This window comes from Oncorhynchus masou, chromosome 11 (genome assembly GCF_036934945.1).
Source record: "Oncorhynchus masou masou isolate Uvic2021 chromosome 11, UVic_Omas_1.1, whole genome shotgun sequence".
In the NCBI taxonomy this organism is placed as follows: Eukaryota; Metazoa; Chordata; class Actinopteri; order Salmoniformes; family Salmonidae; genus Oncorhynchus; species Oncorhynchus masou.
In genome coordinates this window covers 9,790,682-9,817,725 of record NC_088222.1, presented here as the reverse complement: position 1 = coordinate 9,817,725, position 27,044 = coordinate 9,790,682, and the positions used below count along the sequence as shown (strand labels likewise).

The following is a 27,044-nucleotide window of genomic DNA, read 5'->3' as shown; positions in this document are numbered from 1 at the left end:
CCCATCTGGTGGGTAGTGATACACCCCCCCCCCCCCCGCTCTGTTGGTCGTTGCATAAGTATGGCATTAGGTAGTGAGCTGACTTGAGAGCAGCTGGTCCAGTCAGAAACCTCACTATTTCCCCTCCACTGAACCACATTATCAGCAGCATAACATAGCCCCAGATCTAGCCAAAGACAGACAGAGGACCTGACAATAACACTGATGCAAGCTGGCTAGCTACGCCCGATGCTACTGGATAGTATTAGCATGCTAAAAGTACATATAACCAACACTAATATGGAATACTAACCAGGAACGCTATGCTAATCACTCCTGAGTCTTACTTTATGTCGTACTGACAAACTAGCTAGAGTTAGCATGCTAATCACTCTGTTGTACCGACAAACTAGCTAGAGTTAGCATGCTAATCACACTGTTGTACCGACAAACTAGCTAGAGTTAGCATGCTAATCACACTGTTGTACCGACAAACCAGCTAGAGTTAGCATGCTAATCACACTGTCATACCGACAAACTAGCTAGAGTTAGCGTACTAATCACTGTCCTGCCGACAAACTAGCTAGAGTTAGCGTACTAATCACTCTGTCCTGCCGACAAACTAGCTAGAGTTAGCGTACTAATCACTCTGTCCTGCCGACAAACTAGCTAGAGTTAGCGTGCTTATCGCACTCTCCCAGGTCTCACACTTCCAAGCCTGGTTGTCCAGATGTCTACGCCTCAAGGCTGGGTGGCTATACCCCGTTCCCAACCTGATCTGGGCTCAGATACTATTTGAAACCTTTCAGATCTGTTGAGTGTTTGCTCTAGCCTAACAGGAGTGCCATATGGGCGTGATTTGTATTTTTACACTCCTTGTGACTATTCTATTAGTTCCATTGTGCCAGTCAAGCTCAATCAAGCTTAGATAACGTATTTGACATGATTTATAATAGTATGTAAACCCAGATCAGCTTGTAGTCCAGATAACGACTCTACAGTGCTGGGTGCCCTGGCTCTGTTCCCACACTGTCCGCCCTGAAGGAGAGAGAGTCCCAAATGGCACCCTATTCCTAGTGCAATACTTTTGACCTGAACCCTATGGGCCCTTGTCAAAAGTATTGTACTGTATAGGTAGTAGGGTGCTATTTGGGAAGCACCCGGAGGACAGGAGAGCTAAGCTAACTGATCGTCCGCTAATTTGTGAGAGTGACAGAAACACCTTCTAATTTCTCGCCAACTCAGGCATCTAACTACTAACCTTCCTCCTTTCCTCTGGGTTGCCACCTGTCAAATAATACAATTAACTCCAGATGAAACCAACTTTCTCTCTGCTCTCTGCTGCAATGTATTTCCAACTCTCTGCTCTCTCTCTCTCTCTCTTTGCTTTATCTCTACTCTCTCTCTCTGCTCTCTCTCTCTGCTGTCTCTCTCTCTCTCTCTGCTGTCTCTCTTTTTGCTCTCTAGCTCTCTGCTCTCTCTCTCTGCTGTCTCTCTCTGCTGTCTCTCTCTGCTCTCTCTCTCTTTGCTCTATCTCTGCTCTCTCTCTGCCATCTCTCTCTTTGCTCTCTCTGCTCTCTATCTCTGCTCTCTCTCTGCTGTCTCTCTCTTTGCTCTATCTCTCTTTGCTCTATCTCGGCTCTCTCTCTGCCATCTCTCTCTTTGCTCTATCTCTGCTCTCTCTCTCTTTGCTCTATCTCTGCTCTCTCTCTGCCATCTCTCTCTTTGCTCTATCTCTGCTCTCTCTCTCTCTGCCATCTCTCTCTCTGCCATCTCTCTCTCTGCTCTCTCTCTCTGCTCTCTCTCTCTGCTCTCTCTCTCTGCTCTCTCTCTCTGCTCTCTCTCTGCTCTCTCTCTCTCTGCTCTCTCTCTCTGCTGTCTCTCTCTCGGCTCTCTCTCTGCCATCTCTCTCTTTGCTCTATCTCTGCTCTCTCTCTTTGCTCTATCTCTGCTCTCTCTCTGCCATCTCTCTCTTTGCTCTATCTCTGCTCTCTCTCTCTCTGCCATCTCTCTCTCTGCCATCTATCTCTTTGCTCTATCTCTGCTCTCTCTCTCTTTGCTCTATCTCTGCTCTCTCTCTGCCATCTCTCTCTTTGCTCTATCTCTGCTCTCTCTCTCTCTGCCATCTCTCTCTCTGCTCTCTCTCTGCCATCTCTCTCTGCTCTCTCTCTCTGCTCTCTCTCTCTGCTCTCTCTCTCTGCTCTCCCTCTCTCTGCTCTCTCTCTCTGCTGTCTCTCTCTTTGCTCTCTCTCTCTGTTGAGTGTATTTCTTTAAGCTAGCTCATTATTTTTAGTGTGAAGCGATTATAGAGACTGAGGGGGTATGGTTGTGTGTCCCAAATGGCATCCTATTTCCTATATAGTGCACTACTGTTTATCAGAGCCCTAAGGGGCACTATATAGCGAATAGGATGCTCAGTGTTGAAGCCTCTGTTCATAGCACCACATGGATTCTCTCTGTGCCAACAGAGATCGCACTTATGAGGAGCTTTTTCTATTATAACAGCACTAACACCTTGTTCACACTCACAGTTTGGGAGTCCTGTTTTCACATCCTGCAGGCTATGGCAGGCAGCTCTATAGCAGCTAACGCTTTTCACAGTAGACATCTCGGCTGTGAATGTCAAGGGCATTGTCCTCAAACAAACATCCAAGAATTCATGTCCCCTTCACTGTGACTTATATGACTTATTGTTTTGAAGAAGATATTGCTGTATTTGGGGCATGTTTGTCTACACACTAGCAATACATATGAATGCTTTCATAAACTAGCATCAGCTAGCCACTGGGCACAAGATGGGTTTACTTTCTCAGTGGCTGTCTTTCTGATAGGTCTATTAGGATGGTTGACCCCACAGTAGTTTGTAGCAGGGTTAATCTTGCAGCAAGGGGGAAATCTTTACGTTGCCTGAATTAGATCCAAGAGTTGCGTCTAATTTGAGAGGTAACATGTCCAAGGGCAGAGTCCAGTAATTACAGAAGTAGCACATAATGTCCCAGTGGCTAACATATTATACATACCATCTGAAGGTCTGAGATAAGGGCCAGGGACAAGGCATCAAGTAGAGGGTCGTCTACCACTTTAATATGAAGCTGAAGTATAGGAACCACACTTGATAATCCAACACAGGTTATCTATACCTAGGTTATCTATACCTAGGTTATCTATACCTGTGCACGGTGATAAGACTTTTTTTTAACCTTTTAACCAGGCAAGTCAGTTAAGAACAAATTCTTATTTTCAATGACAGCCTAGGAACAGTGGGTTAACTGCCTGTTCTGCCTGGCAGAACAACAGATTTGTACCTTTTGTCAGCTCGGGGGTTTGAACTTGCAACCTTCCGGTTACTGGTCCAACGCTCTAACCACTAGGCTAACCTGCCGCCTCTACACTCTAACCACTAGGCTACCCTGCCGCCTCTACACTCTAACCACTAGGCTAACCTGCCGCCTCTACACTCTAACCACTAGGCTACCCTGCCGCCTCTACACTCTAACCACTAGGCTACCCTGCCGCCTCTACACTCTAACCACTAGGCTACCCTGCCGCCTCTACACTCTAACCACTAGGCTACCCTGCCGCCTCTACACTCTAACCACTAGGCTACCCTGCCGCCCCCTTTAAGGCAATATGATCGTCGAGATGTCAGGATGTCGGCTCAGAAAATAAATCATCTTCAAAAGGCAATCAAAGTTCACAGGGGCCGTTCTCTGTGTTCGATTTGAATCACTGTGTCTATACAGTTGACTCTCTGTACTGTACACGCCTATGCTAGACAGTAGCAGCAGCAGCAGCCCGGGCCTGGACATATAACTGACATTTCAGAATCATTAGCTCAAAGTGACAACGTGATGAATTGCCTCACCACTGCTCTCGTGACAATGCAGCGGTGAAGGCTGTGTGCATTAGAACCAGCTGTGCCTTGGACTTCATTCTTCATTTATATGGTCATTTGTCCCATGTTGCAGGTTCTACACCTCAGATTGGGTTAGAGCTGATCTTCGTTAAGGCTGTAATTTGTCACTCCATTGCTTCCCTCCCTCCCTGTGTGTCTGTCAAAGATCTGCAACACTCGTAAATAATGTATTACTGACAATGGATGTACGCATTTTGGCCATCAGGCCTTAGACAGCATAGAGACCGAAACAGAAAGTGCTTAGAAAGAGTGTACTCACGCCCAGTAGTAATGAGATAAATATGAAAGTGTGTGGAAATGTGTCCTTCTGTCATGACCAAAAAAGAAATATGGCATTATTTCAGTGACATCGCAAAGTTCGGGGCTGATTGTGCGTTTTTTGTTGTTGTATTGTTTCTGCAGAGATCTGTCTGCTGACGAAGGGGAGACGCACGGCGAGCGTTCGCGCTGACACCTACTGCCGTCTCTTCTCCCTCTCTGTGGATCACTTCAACGAGGTGTTGGAAGAGTACCCTATGATGCGCCGCGCTTTCGAGACTGTAGCCATCGACCGCCTGGACCGCATCGGTAAGACCGTGACCATGCCTTGTGTTGCTACTCTACTGTGGGGATTGGTGCACTGTCATGGCCTGCCTGTGCCGTGCCATGTGTATGTGACTGTCTTCATAGTGTTTGCCCTCCTTCACAGCACCGTGTCTGATGGTCGGTCTGTCTGTCTGTCTTTCTGTCTGTCTGCTTGCCTGCCATGGTGATGCATGGCCTGTATGCTCTTTCCTTCTCTCTTTCCATCAACTTAATTTTATAAAATGTTTTACATTGATAACATATCTTTACAATAATTGTTTACATTTGTAACGTTGATAGTTTTATGTTATTAATAAATGGAAGGCAGTGCATGTCGCTGTCAATCCGAGATGGTGTCAGATCTGTCTGTCCAGGAGGGTGTGAGATCTGTCTGTCCAGGAGGGTGTGAGATCTGTCTGTCCAGGAGGGTGTGAGATCTGTCTGTCCAGGAGGGTGTGAGATCTGTCTGTCCGGGAGGGTGTGAGATCTGTCTGTCCAGGAGGGTGTGAGATCTGTCTGTCCTGGAGGTTGTGAGATCTGTCTGTCCAGGAGGGTGTGAGATCTGTCTGTCCAGGAGGGTGTGAGATCTGTCTGTCCAGGAGGGTGTGAGATCTGTCTGTCCGGGAGGATGTGAAATCTGTCTGTCCTGGAGGGTGTGAGATTTGTAATTGCTGAGCAATTAGTGCTTTTTCAGGTCTGTTCGGTTTCGGTTCGATTATTAAAAAATTATGACGATTTTCGATTTCGATGTATTTATTTTTTGCATTAAATGCATTATGAAATAATGACGTGACATTGATTTTAATGGAAATTCCAAAGACAAAAATAGTGAACATTCAATTGCCAAAACATTGAAAATATTCCATTGTCTCGGTCAGGTCAACGTTGGGTAGAAATCAATAGAACTAGTAAATTATTTCAGTTGTGTTTTTATTACTTAGTTTTTATTTGATGACTTTATTATTTTTCATTCCTTAAAGTCATCATCGCATCTCTGCTCTGACAGTAGCAGCCAGCCAGACCATCTGGCGACAAGCTTAGGTCCAAAATAAGTCAATAGAAAAGCATTGCGTTAATTTGGACAGATTTTGGCGAGAATGAAACCTCTCGCTTCGTTCACTATCTTCCTCTCTGATTTGTCTCTGAGCCGGAGAAAACTGGCACAATGGATTATGGTCATTGTAGTTAATTCCTGTTCCTGCGCTGAACAAGGTTGTATATTTGCTTAATGAAAACTACACCCCTTCAGCCCAGCATTCCACATAATTCTTGACGTGATTGTTAAGATGTATCTTGTGAATGACTGGGCTCACACAAAAAAACAACGAAATGGAATTCCAGTAATTGAACCAACGTCGGTCAATTCGTTGTTTAATAACCAACAACAACAAAATATTTTGGTTAATCGCTCAGCACTACAGATCTGTCTGTCCAGGAGGGTGTCAGATCTGTCTGTCCAGGAGGGTGTCAGATATGTCTGTCCAGGAGGGTGTCAGATATGTCTGTCCAGGAGGGTGTCAGATATGTCTGTCCAGGAGGGTGTCAGATCTGTCTGTCCAGGAGGGTGTCAGATATGTCTGTCCAGGAGGGTGTCAGATATGTCTGTCCAGGAGGGTGTCAGATCTGTCTGTCCAGGAGGGTGTCAGATATGTCTGTCCAGGAGGGTGTCAGATCTGTCTGTCCTGGAGGGTGTCTGATCTGTCTGTCCTGGAGGGTGTCTGATCTGTCTGTCCTGGAGGGTGTCAGATCTGTCTGTCCAGGAGGGTGTCTGATCTGTCTGTCCTGGAGGGTGTCTGATCTGTCTGTCCTGGAGGGTGTCTGATCTGTCTGTCCTGGTGGGTGTCTGATCTGTCTGTCCTGGAGGGTGTCTGATCTGTCTGTCCTGGAGGGTGTCTGATCTGTCTGTCCTGGTGGGTGTCTGATCTGTCTGTCCTGGAGGGTGTATGATCTGTCTGTCCTGGAGGGTGTCTGATCTGTCTGTCCTGGAGGGTGTCAGTTCCATCCCTTCTTTGGTTTGGTGTTGACCCCCAACTGGAACCCCTTCTGGAGAGTGGATGGAAGCTATAATTCATCTGCATGTGCCTCCGTCTCCATTCACCTGCACACCTGGGTATGAGCAGCACCCCGACCCCGTCCCAAGGACCAGCCCAGCCAGAGCAGCCATAGACTGGCCTGGCCCCCAAACAGGGGCCCTGAGCTGGGCATGTGACACCAGGGAGGGAGGGCAGGGAGCCAGAGGCCTCAAAGTTAACCAGGCTTGACCAGGTTTGACCAGGCTTGATCCGGCTTGACAGGCACGGCTTGTAGACATTATATGACTCCCCTTAGCGTCTGGCAACTTTCCCAAAATTCCCCAGCTTTGCAGAGATCTCAGAGGGGATATTCCTGGAATCAGGAGGGAATAATCAGGAGATATGAGAATCCTCCAACCTGGATTTCTGTAAAACTTGGAAATTTGTGGAATCTACTAAATGTTGTAACCCTAGCTACTGTACACGGCCAGTTCCTTCACCTCTCACTCTGGTTCCTGCCAAGCCATGTTCCTTTCATTTGTTAGAGAAACATAGACAAACGTTGCCGTTATTCGTGGCAATTTAACTAAAGTCATAAAGAAAGATAATCAATTAATCAGAGAGAAACATAATTATTTTAATGACTGAAAAAAGGGGCACATGTATGTAATGCAACCAGGGCATCTTTTTTATGCTGTTTTTCCTAAATAACTTCTCCCTTTTAAATAATTATGCTCATAATGTACTAGATTTGTACTATAATTAATATTTGGGAAATATTCTGATATAATCTGGTTTAACTGTTTCTCCTCAATTGGCTGCTTTGATGCTACAAATATTGTCTGATATTTATCTGGAGAGGTTGCCTATAAAATTCACATTTCATCATGGCCACACACTCATAAGGAGAAGAAAGCATATAGCATCTAATGCTTGTAGAATATTGCACTAGTAATGCATATAGGTAATGCATCCGTATTGAGAAACCACCCTTTTCATATTGTGTGTACTGTATGTACTCTTTGTCCTAAGACGGCCATTCTGTTTCCATGAAAAGTCTATAATCTTTTATCTTTATTAAAGGACAGAATACAGCAGGTGGCTTGGTAAGCTATATTTATTACGTTACAAGTGCCTTTTTGTCAGGTCTCACATTTTGACAGAAGTTCGAAGTTAACTAACTGATGTCGTATGCAACGTTTTAGAAATCAGCTATATTATTTTTCTCAACTTTTGGTTTCTGCATAGATATGCTTAATTTTGAAGTGAGCTTTAGTAGTGATGTCAGAATGGTTTGTTTCTCCATGTGAGGTCTACTTTTATAATGTACACATTATTTTGCCCCCATTTAGTCCCTAGCCCTCTCCTCAATTACTTTCTGCTTTAAAATGTTCACTTTCTTGATGGATTTTAGCCAGACTTGGCCCACCTGGTTTTGAACCAATGAGAAACATATAACTTAAAATAACTTAAGGAGTTTATTTAAAATAAACATTAGCTGTTTGAAATATTCAATTCTAATTAGTTTTTTTTTTAAATAAATCACACATAATTGAAACGAGTCGTCCAACTCCCCCTCTGTAAAAGAATAGATATAAAGACTAGATATAAAGAATAATATAAATCTTAAGATTATTTACTAAACATGCTTCATGGCAGGTTAAAGTTAACATTACAATTATAACATTACATCAACAAATATTCTAATGTTATTCAAATGACCGGTAGTTTGAAACTATGAGCGTAAAGCATTAAAGAGTCATGGATCATTACCGTAGGAATATAGGAATTGGATAGGAGTGGTTGGGGACATTTATCATCACATGCATAAAGCATGGTGAGGGTATTCAACTGGAACTCTGGGACTTTTGTTTGAATTGCATGGCCAAACATTTGATATATAATAGCAGAAAGTTATTATGAATTCTATCTTTAACAAACTTTCGTTTTGCTCAGGCACTTTATCAACAACTAGTACCAAAAAGGGCCGATATGATGGGAGTTTTTTTGTACAGGTACCCAGTGTCTTTTAAATATAACAGATACTGTGAGAAGATTTTTATAAAAACAAGTTGAATTTGCAGAACGATAGTGTGCAAATGTTATCTCAAACCTGGATTAAGCTTGTGGTCTGTATTTATGTCCTGTTTGTTTGTTTCTTCTTTGTTGGTTTATTGAGTTTGAGTTGGTATGTTTGTTTGTTTCTTCTTTGTTTGAGTTTTAGTTGGTATGTTTGTTTGTTTCTTCTTTGTTTGAGTTTTAGTTGGTATGTTTGTTTGTTTGTTTCTTCTTTGTTTTTGGTTTATTGAGTTGGTATGTTGGTTTGTTTCTTCTTTGTTTTTGGTTTATTGAGTTTGAGTTGGTATGTTGGTTTGTATCTTCTTTGTTTTTGGTTTATTGAGTTTGAGTTGGTATGTTTCTTTCTTTCTTCTTTGTTTTTGGTTTATTGAGTTTGAGTTGGTATGTTGGTTTGTTTCCTCTTTGTTTTTGGTTTATTGAGTTTGAGTTGGTATGTTTCTTTCTTTCTTCTTTGTTTTTGGTTTATTGAGCTTGAGTTGGTATGTTGGTTTGTTTCTTCCTTGTTTTTGGTTTATTGAGTTTGTATGTTGGTTTGTTTCTTCTTTGTTTTTGGTTTATTGAGTTTGAGTTGGTATGTTGGTTTGTTTCTTCCTTGTTTTTGGTTTATTGAGTTTGAGTTGGTATGTTGGTTTGTTTCTTCTTTGTTTTTGGTTTATTGAGTTTGAGTTGGTATGTTGGTTTGTTTCTTCCTTGTTTTTGGTTTATTGAGTTTGAGTTGGTATGTTGGTTTGTTTCTTCTTTGTTTTTGGTTTATTGAGTTTGAGTTGGTATGTTGGTTTGTTTCTTCCTTGTTTTTGGTTTATTGAGTTTGAGTTGGTATGTTGGTTTGTTTCTTCTTTGTTTTTGGTTTATTGAGTTTGAGTTGGTATGTTGGTTTGTTTCTTCCTTGTTTTTGGTTTATTGAGTTTGAGTTGGTATGTTGGTTTGTTTCTTCTTTGTTTTTGGTTTATTGAGTTTGAGTTGGTATGTTTCTTTCTTCTTTGTTTTTGGTTTATTGAGTTTGAGTTGGTATGTTGGTTTGTTTCTTCCTTGTTTTTGGTTTATTGAGTTTGAGTTGGTATGTTGGTTTGTATCTTCTTTGTTTTTGGTTTATTGAGTTTGAGTTGGTATGTTTCTTTCTTTCTTCTTTGTTTTTGGTTTATTGAGTTTGAGTTGGTATGTTGGTTTGTTTCTTCTTTGTTTTTGGTTTATTGAGTTTGAGTTGGTATGTTGGTTTGTTTCTTCTTTGTTTTTGGTTTATTGAGTTTGAGTTGGTATATTGGTTTGTTTCTTCTTTGTTTTTGGTTTATTGAGTTTGAGTTGGTATGTTGGTTTGTTTCTTCTTTGTTGGTTTATTGAGTTTGAGTTGATATGTTGGTTTGTTTCTTCTTTGTTGGTTTATTGAGTTTGAGTTGGTATGTTGGTTTCTTTCTTCTTTGTTGGTTTATTGAGTTTGAGTTGGTATGTTGGTTTGTGTCTCAGGCATGTTGACATTGAATTGCTTTGCACCCCTTGTGTTGACTCAACATTGCAATACTATTGTGACAGGCAAGTCAATTAATCAATCGATAAAACATGGTTGGGATAGACCAATCAGAGCAAATGAATAGTCTATTAGGTCAATATGGTATGTTGTCATAGCGCTGAATGCACCTTCTTCTGGAAATGTGAATGATTCCTCTCATAGCTTGGACCAACTGGCTATTGTACTGTACATCAGATCCATTGCCCTGTAGATTCTGTCTACACTACCCTCTGAAACATATGCCCTTTTGACCTCTGTGGTGGTCGTGATTTACATTTGCCCTTTTCACTAGAGAATATGATTGGCTTTTGGAAACAACCAACCAATGTGTCACATTATGTTCCGTTTCAATACAAGAGCTGGCTGTTCAAAAAAACACTTCTCCTAAATCAGTAAGTGTTATGAAATGAATTTGTTCATTTGGACTTTCAAAAAGGGGGTTTTGTCTCATACAAGGGAAAATACAATGTCATGATCAGTGCTGGATGTCTCGTTTATTTATGGACTTGGACTGCAAGTGCTTGTCTGGTTGGTTCTTTTTAAAAAAAAGAACCATGCATTTGAAACAAATAACATGTTGCACAATTGATTGTATCTCTATCTAAAAAAAATGATTTGACCAGGAGTCCCTCTTGAGATGAGCACATCTCGTTTTCAAGAGTGTCCTGGCCGACGAATAGGCAGCAGGTAAACCTTTTATTCCAATTTCAATATTCGCACAGCCAGAGGAAATGAACCAGACGCACTAAAATTTATTTGTTCTCAACTACATTTTCCAGAACATGAACTCACAGTGTTACATTCATTCCCAAGGTGAATTCCTTCCTCCATTGAAAAGAAACCCAAAGTTAGACAAAGGTTTCGCCATAGTAGGTTTAACATAATCTTTGTTGTCAACATACAGGTAAATGTTCTGAGTAGTAATTTGACAGAGGTAAACAAAAAAAACAAAGGAATATTGATTGAATGTTACATGCCATATTGTTTCTGTAGACATTTTGACTTGGATTCTATCAATGCAACTAAACCCGATATGCTGATTCTAGGAATACATTGTCATCTGTTTAAAAAAATACATGTTTTTCATTATTCCAGAATTATTCCAGTTCAAGTTGATTCCAGTTTGACATAAATTGTGGATTTTGTGATGGAGACTATTTCTTGTTGTCGAAAAGAAAAAATAGAATAATTGAGAAAATGACTACAGTGTATTTGTTGAGCTGATCGTTGTCTTTGTTTTAGTACAAAGGTCAGAGTGACATGAGAGAAAACCTAAGCAGCTTTATGCTTTTCCTATTTTTAGAGTTTGGGCTGACGTCACACCAAGCAGCCACCTGGTGAGGTTTTTCAGCTCTGTGTACTGCTCCGTAAACGCCTCACTGTTCTGTTATGTCCCTTCTCAGTAATTACCATGGGCAGGGATTTACCTGCACGGACGAGTCGGTTAGATAACCAATCAAATGTGTGAAAGCCTAGAGTATACATTTAACGAGCCTTATGGTCAGTAATCATTCATCTCCTAATTGATTAAGAGCCACAGTCTAAATAAAGTTCATGAGCATTAATCTATAGGCATAGTTCAGTGTACTATTTCTCTACACATCTCATCAGTATAGCGGCACTCAGGGGATAAGTAACTTTTCAAATGGGATGCAACAAGAATGTTTCTTTACTTATTGAAACAACTGAAGTTTGTTTTCTTGATATCAGCTACCAGCGAAGGTTTCTGGGTTTTTATTTTTATGTTCAAAAGTAGTTACAAGTTTGACACCACACAGAGATAACGAGATCATTGTGTTTCTTTCCTTTGTTGGTTAGAACCAGCATTAATGTTTTGTATTGTTCTGATTGTTGTTAATTCTGTTAACTGCCTTTAGTTTCAGTTAGTTTTAAATTGTTTGCGTCTTAATTGGCGTGGTGTTTATTTCCCCTATTTCCCCACATCCAGGATTGATAGTTCCTACTTGGCACAGACGTCGTTTTAACATCTACTTTTGATTTACATTTGGTTGAGTTGTCAACTAACGTGAATTCAATTTTTACATAAAAAAAATAAAATAATCCAATGTCATTGAAGTTATAAGTTGGGTGAAAACAATATGAAATTCCCTTATGTTAATGACGTTTTGCAAATCCAATTTGTTTTCCACGTTGATTCAACATCATCAATGTTTTTGTTGTTATTGAAATGAAGTGAAAACAATATTATTCAACCAGTTTGTCACCATACCATTAGTTCGATACAGCACAATACCAAATTATTTGTGAAATAGCCACTGAAATAGACACATTTCAGTTTGGTTCATGACATTTCAGTTTGGTTCATGACATTTCAATTTGGTTCATGACATTTCAGTACGGTTCATGTATACAGACAATGAAGGGTCATCTTTAATAAACAACACCTATTCATTTCAATATTAACTGGGAAGTTACATCTAAAAAGACACTAAGTACGTTGAGAAAGAGAAAATGTAACACAAATATGGGTATTCAAAGTTTAACGGTTTAAAGCAGTGTTTAAACAGTAGATCTACTGTAAATCTACATGTTTAAACACACCTGATGACCTATAATTAATACAATTAAGAACAGGAAACCATTGAAAAACAAGTGTGTTCTTGTGGCTCAAGGTTTTCACTGTATCCCTCCAGTGTCAGTGCCCAGTGTCCACGTTTCTAGTCATTTCCATGTCCAATTCCCTCAGTTTAACGGTACTGGTTAAACCTATTTGTCTTACTGCATAATATCACTCTATTATGCACCGATACATTATCTCCACAGACCTCAGCTTCCATTTGATCAGAGTCAAAGCATTTACTGAGCTGTGTGAGATTTGACTGTACTGGACTGTAAATATACTGTATGTGACTTACAAGGGCACTCCTCCATCTCATGACCTCGTGTTTCAACAATAACATGTCTGTGTTGTGCTCCTCCCCATCCAGAGTTTAATCGTGAAGCATTCTGTTCAGCAATGTATACTGACGTCATGTAAGTCTATGGTATACCCTGCAGTCAGAGTCTGGTGTTAGCGTTAGCGTCTAGCCACTTCCCTAGTGTTCAGCGCTGTCATTGGTCCACATCTAAGAGAATCACAGCCAAGCCAATGACTGATCGGCTTCCTTGGAATGACTGATAAGGGACTCATCGTCTCTCACACAAAGCTTACCCAGTCTAAGGACAGAATCAATCACGCCTGATCCACCTGCCAATGCTCATCCCAGTGCTGGCCCTGGCGGTCATTGCTCTGTGCTGGATGGTGAGGCATTATGTGTGGCACAACAGAGTTGGGCTACGTCCCAAAATAGCGCCTTATTACCTACAAAACTTTTGACCAGAGCCCTACGGGAAGTGCACTATGAAGGGAATAGGGTTCCTTTAGACCCTAGGGATGGATCTTTGCCAGGACACGTCTAGCCAACACTTACCTTTACGAAGGAATCCATTGACCCCCTTGACCCGTTCTTCTCTTTCGCACAAAGCTACGAATGTTAACATCCTGTCCTTATGGATCCGTCTGCCTGCCACAAACAGTTTGCCTCTGCCCTGCCGTTGACCCGGCCGTCGGTACAGCTGGCCATATGTCAACATAGAGGCTGTACAGAATATGGGCGTAATGAAAATGCCACTAGCACTGTATTCTGTAAAGGATGACATTTTGAAAAGGCTTACTTTAGATGAAATGGAATACCAAAATAAAGCTTTAGTCAAAATGTTCCCTGAAAAGGGCAAAAACTGTTTGATTTTCAAAATGTGAATTACTGTATTTTAACGCAACATTTGTTCTTCTTCTAAATAGCTGCTTTGAAAAGGTCCTGTACCAACTATACATCCGCTTAACCTGGTACTATGCACCAACTATACATCTGCGTAACCTGGTACTATGTACCAACTATACATCTGCTTAACCTGGTACTATGTACCAACTATACATCTGCTTAACCTGGTACTATGTACCAACTATACATCTGCTTAACCTGGTACTATGTACCAACTATACATCTGCTTAACCTGGTACTATATACCAACTATACATCTGCATAACCTGGTACTATGTACCAACTATACATCTGCTTAACCTGGTACTATGTAAATCAAATCTAATCAAATTTTATTTGTCACATAGACATGGTTAGCAGATATAAATGCGAGTGTAGCGAAATGCTTGTGCTTCTCGTTCCGACAGTGCAGTAATATCTAACAAGTAATCTAACAATTCCCCAACAACTACCTAATACACACAAATCTAAAGGGGTGAATGAGAATATGTACATGTAAGTATATGGATGAGCGATGTAGCAACTATACATCTGCTTAACCTGGTACTATGTACCAACTATACATCTGCTTAACCTGGTACTATGTACCACCTATACATCTGCTTAACCTGGTACTATGTACCAACTATACATCTGCTTAGCCTGGTACTATGTACCAACTATACATCTGCTTAACTTGCAGATATGTACCAACTATACATCTGCTTAACCTGGTACTATGTACCAACTATACATCTGCTTAACCTGGTACTATGTACCAACTATACATCTGCTTAACCTGGTACTATGTACCAACTATACATCTGCTTAGCCTGGTACTATGTACCAACTATACATCTGCTTAACCTGGTACTATGTACCAACTATACATATACTTAATCTGGTACTATATACCAACTATACATCTGCTTAACTTGCAGATATGTACCAACTATACATCTGCTTAACCTGGTACTATGTACCAACTATGCATATGCTTAACCTGGTACTATGTACCAACTATACATCTGCTTAACCTGGTACTATGTACCAACTATACATCTGCTTAGCCTGGTACTATGTACCAACTATACATCTGCTTAACCTGGTACTATGTACCAACTATACATCTGCTTAACCTGGTACTATGTACCAACTATACATCTGCTTAACCTGGTACTATGTACCAACTATACATCTGCTTAACCTGGTACTATGTACCAACTATGCATATGCTTAACCTGGTACTATGTACCAACTATACATCCACTTAACCTGGTACTATGTACCAACTATACGTCTGCTTAACCTGGTACTATGTACCAACTATGCATATGCTTAACCTGGTACTATGTACCAATTGTACACCTGCTTAACCTGGTACTATGTACCAACTATACATCTGCTGTACGTGCAGATATGTACCAACTATACATCTGCTTAACCTGGTACTATGTACCAACTATACATCTGCTTAACCTGGTACTATGTACCAACTATGCATCTGCTTAACCTGGTACTATGTACCAACTATACATCTTCTTAACCTGGTACTATGTACCAACTATACATCTGCTTAACCTGGTACTATGTACCAACTATACATCTGCTTAACCTGGTACTATGTACCAACTATACATCTGCTTAACCTGGTACTATGTACCAACTATACATCTGCTTAACCTGGTACTATGTACCAACTATACATCTGCTTAACCTGGTACTATGTACCAACTATACATCTGCTTAACCTGGTACTATGTACCAACTATACATCTGCTTAACCTGGTACTATGTACCAACTATACATCTGCTTAACCTGGTACTATGTAAATCAAATCTAATCAAATTTTATTTGTCACATACACATGGTTAGCAGATAGAAATGTGAGTGTAGCGAAATGCTTGTGCTTCTCGTTCCGACAGTGCAGTAATATCTAACAAGTAATCTAACAATTCCCCAACAACTACCTAATACACACAAATCTAAAGGGGTGAATGAGAATATGTACATGTAAGTATATGGATGAGCGATGTAGCAACTATAGATCTGCTTAACCTGGTACTATGTACCAATTGTACATCTGCTTAACCTGGTACTATGTACCAACTATACATCTATTTAACCTGGTACTATATACCAACTATATATCTGCTTAACCTGGTACTATGTACCAACTATACATCTATTTAACCTGGTACTATATACCAACTATATATCTGCTTAACATGGTACTATGTACCAACTATACATCTGCTTAACCTGGTACTATGTACCAACTATACATCTGCTTAACCTGGTACTATGTACCAACTATACATCTGCTTAACCTGGTACTATGTACCAACTATACATCTGCTTAACCTGGTACTATGTACCAACTATACATCTGCTTAACTTGCAGATATGTGCTTTATGATGTGCTCTCTATCAGCGAAGAAGTCCAGTGTTATAGAAATACCTGCCAGTATAAAATGTCTGCATCCTTGAATAGTGAAGGTTGTAAGGCCTTAGCACCATTAGCAGTACACAGAGGAAAAGAAAACGTCTCTGTTTAAAAGATTGATGAGCCTTTGTTAAAGCTGCCAGCCGTTCCAGAATCTTAATCTGTCATCCTTACTAACCAAGAGAGTTTCTCAGCAATCGTGAGGAAAAGGTCAACACTTCAAAACAAATACATCCTAGAAATAAATCTTTACACCTCTCTTCATTCATAGCCAGTGGGCAGGAGGACTAGAGCTATTCCATTCTTTTAAAATTAACATACTAAAGAAATTAATTAGTCAAACATAAAAAAGCTTTTGAATATAAAAAAAATATATATAAAAAAAAAGAAGAAATGAATAAACACTGACGATTTTGAGTTGGAATCTTCTTTAAATTGTGGTAACTTCATGTCACTAAACTGAACTGCCATTAAAGAAATATGGTTTAGTAGTTGGGACCTATAGTTTTAAGGACTGTGTTGAAGTATTTGTAATAGTGGTGGTTGAATCCTTCCGGTGTGTATTCTGTAGTGCATAGCTAACTGTTGTCCTACTGAATGTATAGCCAAGGCGTGAACTCTATGTGTTTTAGAATTATATTATATAATTGTATTTGTGAAAATTATTAGAATCTAATACACTTTATTATTGGGTAGGTATTGATTTTGACAGAGAAGCTAAAACTTTTCATTTGGCTCTATACTCCAGCATTTTGGATGTGAGATCAAATGTTTAGTATGATGCAGTAGTACAGAATGTCACCTTTTATTTGAGGGTATTTTCATACACTCGTTCAGTCCATTGGGAAAGTATTCAGACCCCCTAGACTTATCACACATTTTGTTACGTTACAGCCTTATTCTAAAATGGATTCAATAATTGTTTCCCTTCATCAATCTATACACAATAGCCCATAATGACAAAAGAGAAAACAGGTCTTATTAATAATAATTACGTATTAAACATAAAAAAACGGAAATAGCTTATTTACGTAAGTATTCAGACCCTTTGCTATGAGACTCTAAATTGAGCTCAGATGCATCCTGTTTCCATTGATCAACCTTGAGATGTTTATACAACTTGATTGGAGTCCACTTATGGTAAATTCAGTTGAATGGGGCGGCAGGGTAGCCTAGTGGTTAGAGCATTGGACTAGTAACCGAAAGGTTGCAAGTTCGAATCCCCGAGCTGACAAGGTACAAATCTGTCGTTCTGCCCCTGAACAGGCAGTTAACCCACTGTTCCTAGGCCGTCATTGAAAATAAGAATTTGTTCTTAACTGACTTGCCTAGTAAAATAAAGGTAAAAGTAAAAAAAATGATTTGGAAAGGCACACACCTGTCTATATAGCATTGAAGATGCTACAGAAGAACACAGTGGAGAACACAGTGGCCTCCATCATCAGCTGGACGCCCGGCCAAACTGAGCAATCGCGAGAGAAGGGCCTTGGTCAGGGAGGTGACCAAGAACCCGATGGTCACTCTGACAGAGCTCCAGAGTTCCTATGTGGAGATGGGAGAACCTGCCAGAAGGATAACCATCTCTGCAGCACTCCACCAATCAGGCCTTTATGGTAGAGTGGCCAGACGGAAGCCACTCCTCAGTAAAAAGGCCCTTGACAGCCCACTTGGAGTTTGCCAAAAGGCACCTAAAGGACTCTCATGAGAAATAAGATTCTCTGGTCTGATGAAACCAAGATTGAACTCTTTGGCCTGTATGCCAAGCGTTGCATCTAGGGGAAACATGGCACCATCCCTAAGGTGAAGCATGGTGGTGACAGCATCATGCTGTGGGGTATGTTTTTCAGCAGCTGGACTGGGACACTAGTCAGGATCGAGGGAAAGATGAACGGTGCAAAGTACAGAGAGATCCTTGATGAAAATCTGCTCCAGAGCGCTCAGGACTTCAAACTAGGGTGAAGGTTCACCTTTCAACAGGAGAACGACCATAAGCACACAACCAAGACAATGCAAGAGAGACTTCTGAATGTCCTTGAGCTGCTCAGCCAGAGCCCGGACTTGAATGGGAGAAACTCCCCAATTACGGGTTTGCCAAGCTTGTGACGTCATACCCAAGGGAGACTCGAGGCTGTAATCACTGCCAAAGGTTCTTCAACAGAGTACCGAGTATAGGGGCATTGTAAATGTGATATTTCAGTTTTTAATATTTAATACATTTGCAAAAATGTCTAAAATCCTGTTTTTGCTTTGTCATTATGGGATATTGTGTGTAGATTGACGAGGGGAAAAAACGATTCAACAAAACGTAACAAAATGTGGAAAAAGTCAAGGGGTCTGAATACTTTCCAAATGAACAGTACCAGTCAAAAGTTTGGACACACCTACTCATTCAAGGGTTTTTCTTTATTTTTACTATTTTCTACATTGAAGAATAATAGTGAAGACTATGAAATAACACATATGGAATAATGTAGTAACCACAAAAGTGTTAAACAAATCAAAATATATTTTTGATTTTAGATTCTTTAAAGTAGCCACCCTTTGCCTTGATGACATCTTTGCACACTCTTAGCATTCTCTTTACCAGCTTCATGAGAAATGCTTTCCAATGGTAGTCCCACTAAGAGCAAACCAGATGGGATGCCATATCGCTGAAGAATGCTTTGGTAGTCATGCTGGTTAAGTGTGCCTTGAATTCTAAATAAATCACCGAGTGTCACCAGCAAGTCACCCCCACACAATCACACCTACTCCTCCATGCTTCACGGTGGGAAGCACATGTGCGGCGATCATCCGTTCACCTACTCAGGGTCTCACGAAGACACATCGGTTGGAACCAAAAACCTCAAATCTGTGAAAAATGTATTTGGGCTGCAATCTGAGGTGCAGTTTCTCTATTGAACTTATCCTCTGCAGGAAAGGTAACTCTGGGTCTTCCTTTCCTGTGGCGGTCCTCATGAGAGCCAGTTTCATCATAGCGCTTGATGGTGTTTGCAACTGCACTTGAAGAAACTTTCAAAGTTCTTTACATTTTCCGGTTTGACTGACCTTCATGTTTTAAAGTAATGATGGACTGTCTTTTACCAAATAGGGCTATCTTCTGTATACCAACCCTACTTTGTCACAACACAACTGATTGTCTCAAATGCATTAAGGAAAGACATTTCACAAATTTACTTTTAACAAGGTACACCTGTTAATTGAAATGCATTCCAGGTGACTACCTCATGAAGCTGGTTGAGAGAATGCCAAGAATGTGCAAAGCTGTCATCAAGGCAAAGGGTGGCTACTTTGAAGAATCTCAAATATACAATATAATTTTATTTGTTTAACCCTTTTTTTTGGTTACTACATGATTCCATATGTGTTATTTCAAAGTGTTGATGTCATCACTAGTATTCTACAGTGTAGAAAATAGTACAAATAAAGAAAAACCCTTGAATGAGTAGGTATGTCCACACTTTTGACTGGCAATGTTTGTTAAATCTTAATACTAATATATATCTATATGAATATATTACCTTTCACCTACTACCTCTTAAAACTCAATGTACCAGGTATCAACTATGTACAGTAGTTTGGTAATACAGCATTCTCACTCAGATGTCCTCATACTCATACCATAGTCACTCTCATTTCTACTCACTGTTACCCCATAACAACCCACACCATAACATCCACCCTGCGGTGTGTCAATATGCTACCATGTCTATCACGGCTTAAGTCAACCTAACCTCTAACTGATCTCCTCCTAACAGGGAAGAAGAACAGCCTGCTCCTCCAGAAGTTCCAGAAGGATCTGAACGCTGGGGTGTTCAACACGCAGGAGAACGAAATATTGAAGCAGATAATCCGTCAGGACAGGGAGATGGTGATGATGGTGGACCGCAAGCAGTCGGTCACAGGGATGTCGGTCACAGGGATGTCGGTCACAGGGATGAACACCACCCCGATATCTGGAAACTCCATCATTAACTCGCCGGCTCAGCCGCCCTACACCACTGCCCTGGGCAACAACCAGTTCCAGCAGTCAGCCACCTCTTTGACCTACAGTGCTTCGGCCGTCACCGCCCCCTCCGCCGCAGCCACCGCCCGCATCCTGCCAGCCTCGGCGCAGGGTGTCTATCCCGTCCCCAGCGTCATCCACGGCAACCTGAACTCATCCTCGCCCGTCCCCCAGACTCCCCTCTCTCTCCATCAGCAAGGGTCCATCATGTCCCCGGTATCCTTCACCACGGCGGTGTGCAGTCCACCAGTGCAGACCCCTGGGATGGCGGGCCGCAGCTTCCAGTACGGCTCGCCCACCGCCTCCCAGCTCTCCCTTATCCAGCAGCCGCTGCCTACTGCTCTACCACCGCAGCAACCACTACCACAGCCACAGCAACCAGGAGGAGCTGCGGCCTCCTCAGCAACACAACAACCACAACAACAGCAGCAAGTCCCGTCACCTCAGAGGAGTGACAGCCTCCACAAGGCCAGCCATGCTCTCCAGTCGGGAAGCCTGAGTCGAGACGTGCGCCACCTCTCTGCCTCCCAGCCCTCCCTGCCCCACGACACGTCCCTGGGGCCCCGAGCGCACCCTGCAGCGTCCGGGGACTCCCTGGCCTCCATTGCCCCGCCGGTGGCTGCAGTCCAGGGTATGGGTATACAGAGCGGTCTCCGCACCACAGTGCCCCAGAGGGTCAACCTGTTCCGCCAGATGTCATCAGGAGCGTTGCCTCCGGTACGAGCGGTGTCCTCTGCAGCCCAGCACAGGGATTCCACTGGTTCTAGGAGAGATTCTAGAAGAGATTCTACCTTAAGCAGTACAGAGACCGAGCAAGATAAGATGCGGTTCGCATCAAATTTATGATCCCATTTTTCTTTTTTTTAAACTTCTGTTTTATTTAATTTTAAAATGGAGATACAAAAAAAAAAGATAAAGATGAACTTGAGTATTTTTTTGTTTTCTCAAAAATTGTCTTCAGAAAAAAAAATTAGCCTAATGGAATTCCTGTACAGATTGCCCTTGTATTATATTTTAGACACATTTTCTCCCTACATTTAAGAATGTATATTAAATAAATATATATATATATATGTGTGTAAATCCAACTAGAATATTTGGCAAAGACTATTTAAAAGCTCTAGTATATAAACATGAGTCTTCCTTTCCAAAAAAATATACATATAGATATCAAATGTATGGAGAGAGGGGGTTGTATGGAGAGGGGGGGGGTGTATGGAGAGAGGGGGGTTGTATGGAGAGAGGGGGGGTTGTTTGTTATCTTCTGTTTTTGTAAACTGGAATGCATCGTGATGAATCCTGACAGATGACTTTTGGATTATTTTTTTTTGTACCTGCGAGAAGAGGAAGTAAAATATCTTCTCACATTACGCAGCTTTGTCACCACTGTGGACTAACTGACGCAAGCGAACCTTGAAACTGTCAAAAAAAAAAAAGAAGAAGCACACACTCAAACATAAATCTAATGACAGAACTTGTGGGACCTTAATCTTAGCAATCAACACAGGTACAATAGCTAGGTGTTCCATTGCTCTCAGCAATGCATCCTCTTGAGCCACAGTGTCCTCACACAGTGGTCGGTGAACACCACGACAGTGTTATGGGTCCAAAGGAATGATGTAAATAGAAGTGATGCTCTTTTTTTTTTGTTTGTAGAAGGATGATGTTGTGAGCGAAGAATGGATGATGCTGTTTTTAGTCCTAATTTCAGACAGTGATAGACGTTATGTAATGTTGCTTAACAAAACTATGTGTACATTTATAATATTTATAAACTAAAGATTATCACCATTATGCAATAGACTGTGATATAAAGATTATCTATCTGTGTGTTGTAAATAGTTTTGTAGATCTAGTATTTACAGATACTGTGCGGTGCATTCTCAATCATAACAATGTCTTACTTCTTTCAGGAACCTTGCTATCTTCATCATCATCATCATCATCTATATGTGAGAAAAAAAGTTAAGAAGTGACAGCAATGCATATATTCATTAGAGATAAGAAAACCTTAACGCAATAGCAAGCACTACTTGACACTGAGAAATGCCTGTCATACTGAGAATCTTCATTAGTCTGCATAGTCCTTGTTTCTTTCTTCATTTTAACCATCCAGCAAGCAAAAGAGAAGCGAATGAGGGATTAAATATTTTTTTTAACGCTGAGGTTTCAACACTTTTCAACACATTTAACGCTGAGGTTTCAACACTTTTCAACACATTTAACGCAGATGCTTCAACACTTTTCAACACATTTAACGCTGAGGTTTCAACACTTTTCAACACATTTAACGCTGAGGTTTCAACACTTTTCAACACATTTAACGCAGATGCTTCAACACTTTTCAACACATTTAACGCTGATGTTTCAAAACTTTTCAACACATTTAACGCTGATATTTCAACACTTTTCAACACATTTAACGCAGATGTTTCAAAACTTTTCAACACATTTAACGCAGACGTTTCAACACTTTTCAACACATTTAACGCAGACGTTTCAACACTTCAACACATTTAACGCAGATGTTTCAACACTTTTCAACACATTTGTAGCATGGACTCCGTAACACCTGTCATCATACACGTCAAACACGTCTCCCCTGTATGTACATCTCCTTTGGAACCATGGTATTTGTAGAGATGCTATATTTTATTTCAGTCACACGCTACACAATACAGTAATACCCATTTACAGTGTGTTTTTCTTACTGTGGGTGTGCTGGGTGAGTAAACCTACCCATTCCTTACAGCAATTAAGAGTTATTGTATGTTTGACTACCCATACACAATGTGACACTTTAGAATTACTGTAAATATCAATCATTGTTGAATCTATCACATCTTGACTCCAAATCTTTTAGTTAGTTGTGACACCTTTTGATTTCCGAGGGTAAGGACGGCCTGTTTGGATGTTTTAGTCAGGCTTTCTGTTTTTTTTTTTTTAAATGTCTTTTTCATATTTCATTTAATTGACTCACCTTCCATATCATGTTTTCAAATAATGTGATCGTCTAGTGTGGCAGTGGAATGGAAAGGAAAATTTATAAATTCAGTATTTTTCTGCAATATGCCCATCTGCTGTAGGTTTGCAATCTTGACGTATGAATTTTCCAGTCAAAGTTAATGTTGAAGAAGACTGACATGACCTTTTCCAGACACCTCTCTTTTTGAGTAGGTCATGTTATAAGTCAAGTGTTTTGGGCCCCATTTTAAAAACAATCACCGTGTTGTGAATCAGAGCGAGAGCAACATATGCTGGGTTGCATTAAGGTTTCTGTCTCTTGTGTGTCTGAATCCATCATAGTAACTGTAACAATATCAACAAAATTACAATGTTTAAGCTTATTTATTTAGTGTCCTGGGGGGGGGTCCAGAAATGTGACTAAACTTCGAGACAATTCATTAAGGTCAGTCATTCTGACACAACTTACCCTCATGTGTTTGCAGACTATTTGACGTGCTTATGAATTGATGTGTATGTTTGCTAGAGACTCCCCTCCCCCCCCCCCTGGTATTGTGTATAGTAACCATGTGAGTAATTAGTATGATATGTTCCTCACAGACAACCACCTCTCATGGTTTCAGAGTCACAATCTTCATGGCGGCAAACATGCTCCATCAGTCGGCTCTGAGTATCTGAGCCGCACCCCCCCCCCCCTTAGAGACACACCTAAAAAGATGAGCAGTACTTCAATACAGACAACGTGTGTGAACATTCTTCAGATAGAGTCCACCCCCCAAAAAATATGTCTCATAAAAAGCATGCACTTCTCACAAATACTTAAAAAGATACTATATAAAAAAAAGGTTGACGTTAAATGTACTGTGAGATTATGTTTTGTTCATTGTCTGTCTAGACGTTATTTGTGTGCAACGAAAGCGTTGACATTTTCACAAAAGGACACTTAAGTATTTGTGCCTAAAACTGTAGCCATGTTCGATACTTTTTTTGTTTGTTTTGAGTGGGAGGAGCTATAATGTGCATATGCACCTATACAACACATCTATTACTTATCATATGTGTTCTATGTTTCAATATTTTTTTTTGAGAGGAAGATGTAACCAATGAAGATGATGGCCAAATGTCTCAGTTTAACAATTGGAATCTTTGAAGAGAATTGCGAACTTCTATGAAAAGGCTCTCTCATTCTGATATAGAACTCTCGGAATTACAGTAATGACTAGTACAGTCTCTACAGAACTGGGAGGATGCTAACACGTTGACGAGACATTGTAAAAATTTGAAGCACCTTTTGTAACTTCCTTTGTAGCTAGCCACTGATGTTTTGTTGATTGTTAATGTTGCGCGGAATGAAACTGGCCAAAGCAAAACATTCAAAGTAATTTTCTTTGTTTTGAATTGCACTTTCTGATGAAAGAAAAATACGATACAGACTCTTCAGTCAGTTATTTTAAGTGAATAGAAGGTTTAAAGGGAGATGTATGATCTAGATTGGAATTCTCTAAACATGGAGAAGTGTTCTATTCCAAGACTGCTTAATCCTGCTCTGCCATGGTGAATGTATTCATGGGTTGCACCTCCGTCTCGTCGTTGCCATTGTGAACATTTTACAGACGCCGCAGCCATACTGGTGCCCAAAAAGTACAGTGATGCCCAGTCATTCTGAACGGGGCTAATGACTGTTTCATCTAAATTACACTATAGTGGCCGGGAAATACGATGACATAACTAAAGTAGGCAAATGTTTAGTAGGAATCAGCTTTGCCATCATCATTAATGTAGTCAAACTTACTTTAGACAGATGACAATGTTGTCATTAGCCAGCAAAGATTGTCCAAATATTGTCCTGGGGAATAGTTACAGGGTAGAGAAAGGGGGATGAATGAGCCAATTGGACAATGACGACAAACCTGCAAATTATTTGCCTCTACAAATGTCATTGTATTTTCAAGCCACTGTCATTGCACATTTGATGAAATCTTCATCAGAGCCAATTGACAATGCATTGAGTAGAGCGCTCGGTCGGGCATCAGTCCTAAAACGAACGTTCAAAACAACATTGTGACGAAATGTGCAACCCATGAATAGGAAGTATCCCACGGTACAGATGGACAGCAGCGCTGTTGGTTTGTGCTGTTTTTGACACTTGCCTTTGGAGGGGAAAGCTTCCCAACTATGTGCTTTTTTCTCTCACAATAATTCCGACCACAGCTATCTAGCATTCTGGAATGGGCATTATGATGTATGTAGTACAACACGAACGGACGAATCAGCTTACAGTTTTAGCAGAATGGAGAACTCTCAATTAACCAGCACATATATTTGTACATTTATTTTGTTTTGTTTTGTTTTTAAATAAAAATGCTAAAATGAACAAAGCCCAGTGCCCAGAGAAAAGAAACTAGGGTCTTTATTCACAAAGCCTCTCAGAGTAGGACTGCTGACCTAGTATTAGTTTGACCTTTTGGATAAATTCATGTGATTATTTGGACAAAAGGAAAAACGGATTTTAGAGCAGTACTCCTAAACTGTTGTTTTGTGAAGACGGGCCCGGAACCTTTGGGTTCTGAACCTTGACAGAGTGCAGGTGTAATATGTTAACTGATAATGTGCGATAATGTTCATCTTGGAGAGATGATGGTGTAGATAATGCTGTAAGTTACGAGCCAAACGTTCCTCTTAAACCCCGCTGACAGATTCATGTTGATAAAACAAGCTTGGTAAAAAATGAACAGTTAGTTGGTTACTTGACACAGAGTTCTTACAACTATATGCAGACAAATGGTGTTTGTCAAAAAAAAATATTTTGATTTCTGTTTGAATTTTGTTTTGTTTGTAAATAATAAACCTTTAACATGTAGAAAATAAAAGACATATTGTCATTTAGCTGCTGAGTTTACGTGTAATTTTGTTTCTGAATGTTTCTAGACAGACAGACAGATAGATAATCTTGACAATGATCTCAATCGATCAATCATCTCATAGGTCACCACATCAGTGACTTCACTCATGTTCTCCCTTCCTATTTAATACAACTAAAGAGGGAGAGATGACTGATGGAATGGGGTGTGGGATAGAGTGATGATGGAGGAGGAGGTAGGTGGTGGTGGATGGGATAAATGATTGAGAGAGAGGAGGGTGGTAGGAGGAAGGAACGGAGGGATGATATAATGAAGGAGGATGGGCATCAGGAATAGAGCTTGTCAGTAGTTACCGTGGAGATGAGTGATGGGTTTTCTGGGGCTCTGGGGTTTTCCATTCGTTACCCCATAATACAGTTATCACCTATAAAGTATTCATACATTAAGACAGATTCCCCTCCACCTGACAATGCACCTCGGCTGAGGACAGACCGGGGGACCAGTATATTGTGACTCATGTACCTGGAGGTGTGCTGTAACTGCTATTTTATTGGTAAACATATCATTAATCATATATTACACTATATATTGAATAGGGTGTCATTTGGGACACATGCAGTGACTCATATACCTTGAGGTGTACTATAACTGGGGCGGCAGGGTAGCCTAGTGGTTAGAGCGTTGGACTAGCAACCGGAAGGTTGCAAGTTCAAACCCCCGAGCTGACAAGGTACACATCTGTCGTTCTGCCCCTGAATAGGCAGTTAACCCACTGTTCCAAGGCTGTCATTGAATATAACAATTTGGTCTTAACTGACTTGCCTGGTTAAATTAAATAACTGCTTCTTTACTGGTAAACAAAACATTCATCATGCAGGGTTAACAGCTATCAAATTAGTTTTTTCAGAGATATAAACAATATTGAGTATACAATATACTACAATATTTTAT

At 40.6% G+C, this 27,044-nt stretch overlaps 1 protein-coding gene across 1 annotated transcript in view; it reads left to right on the top strand.

Moving 5' to 3' along the window:
* The window catches only part of LOC135548088 (potassium/sodium hyperpolarization-activated cyclic nucleotide-gated channel 1), a 166,314-nt gene extending 144,871 nt beyond the window's left edge, over positions 1–21,443 (top strand). The window contains exons 7-8 of the mRNA XM_064977340.1: positions 4,298–4,462; positions 20,021–21,443. Coding sequence (XP_064833412.1) covers positions 4,298–4,462; positions 20,021–21,114 — 1,259 coding nt within the window. The 3' untranslated portion in view covers positions 21,115–21,443. The remainder of the gene's footprint in view (positions 1–4,297; positions 4,463–20,020) is intronic.
* Positions 21,444–27,044: the final 5,601 nt, after the last annotated feature.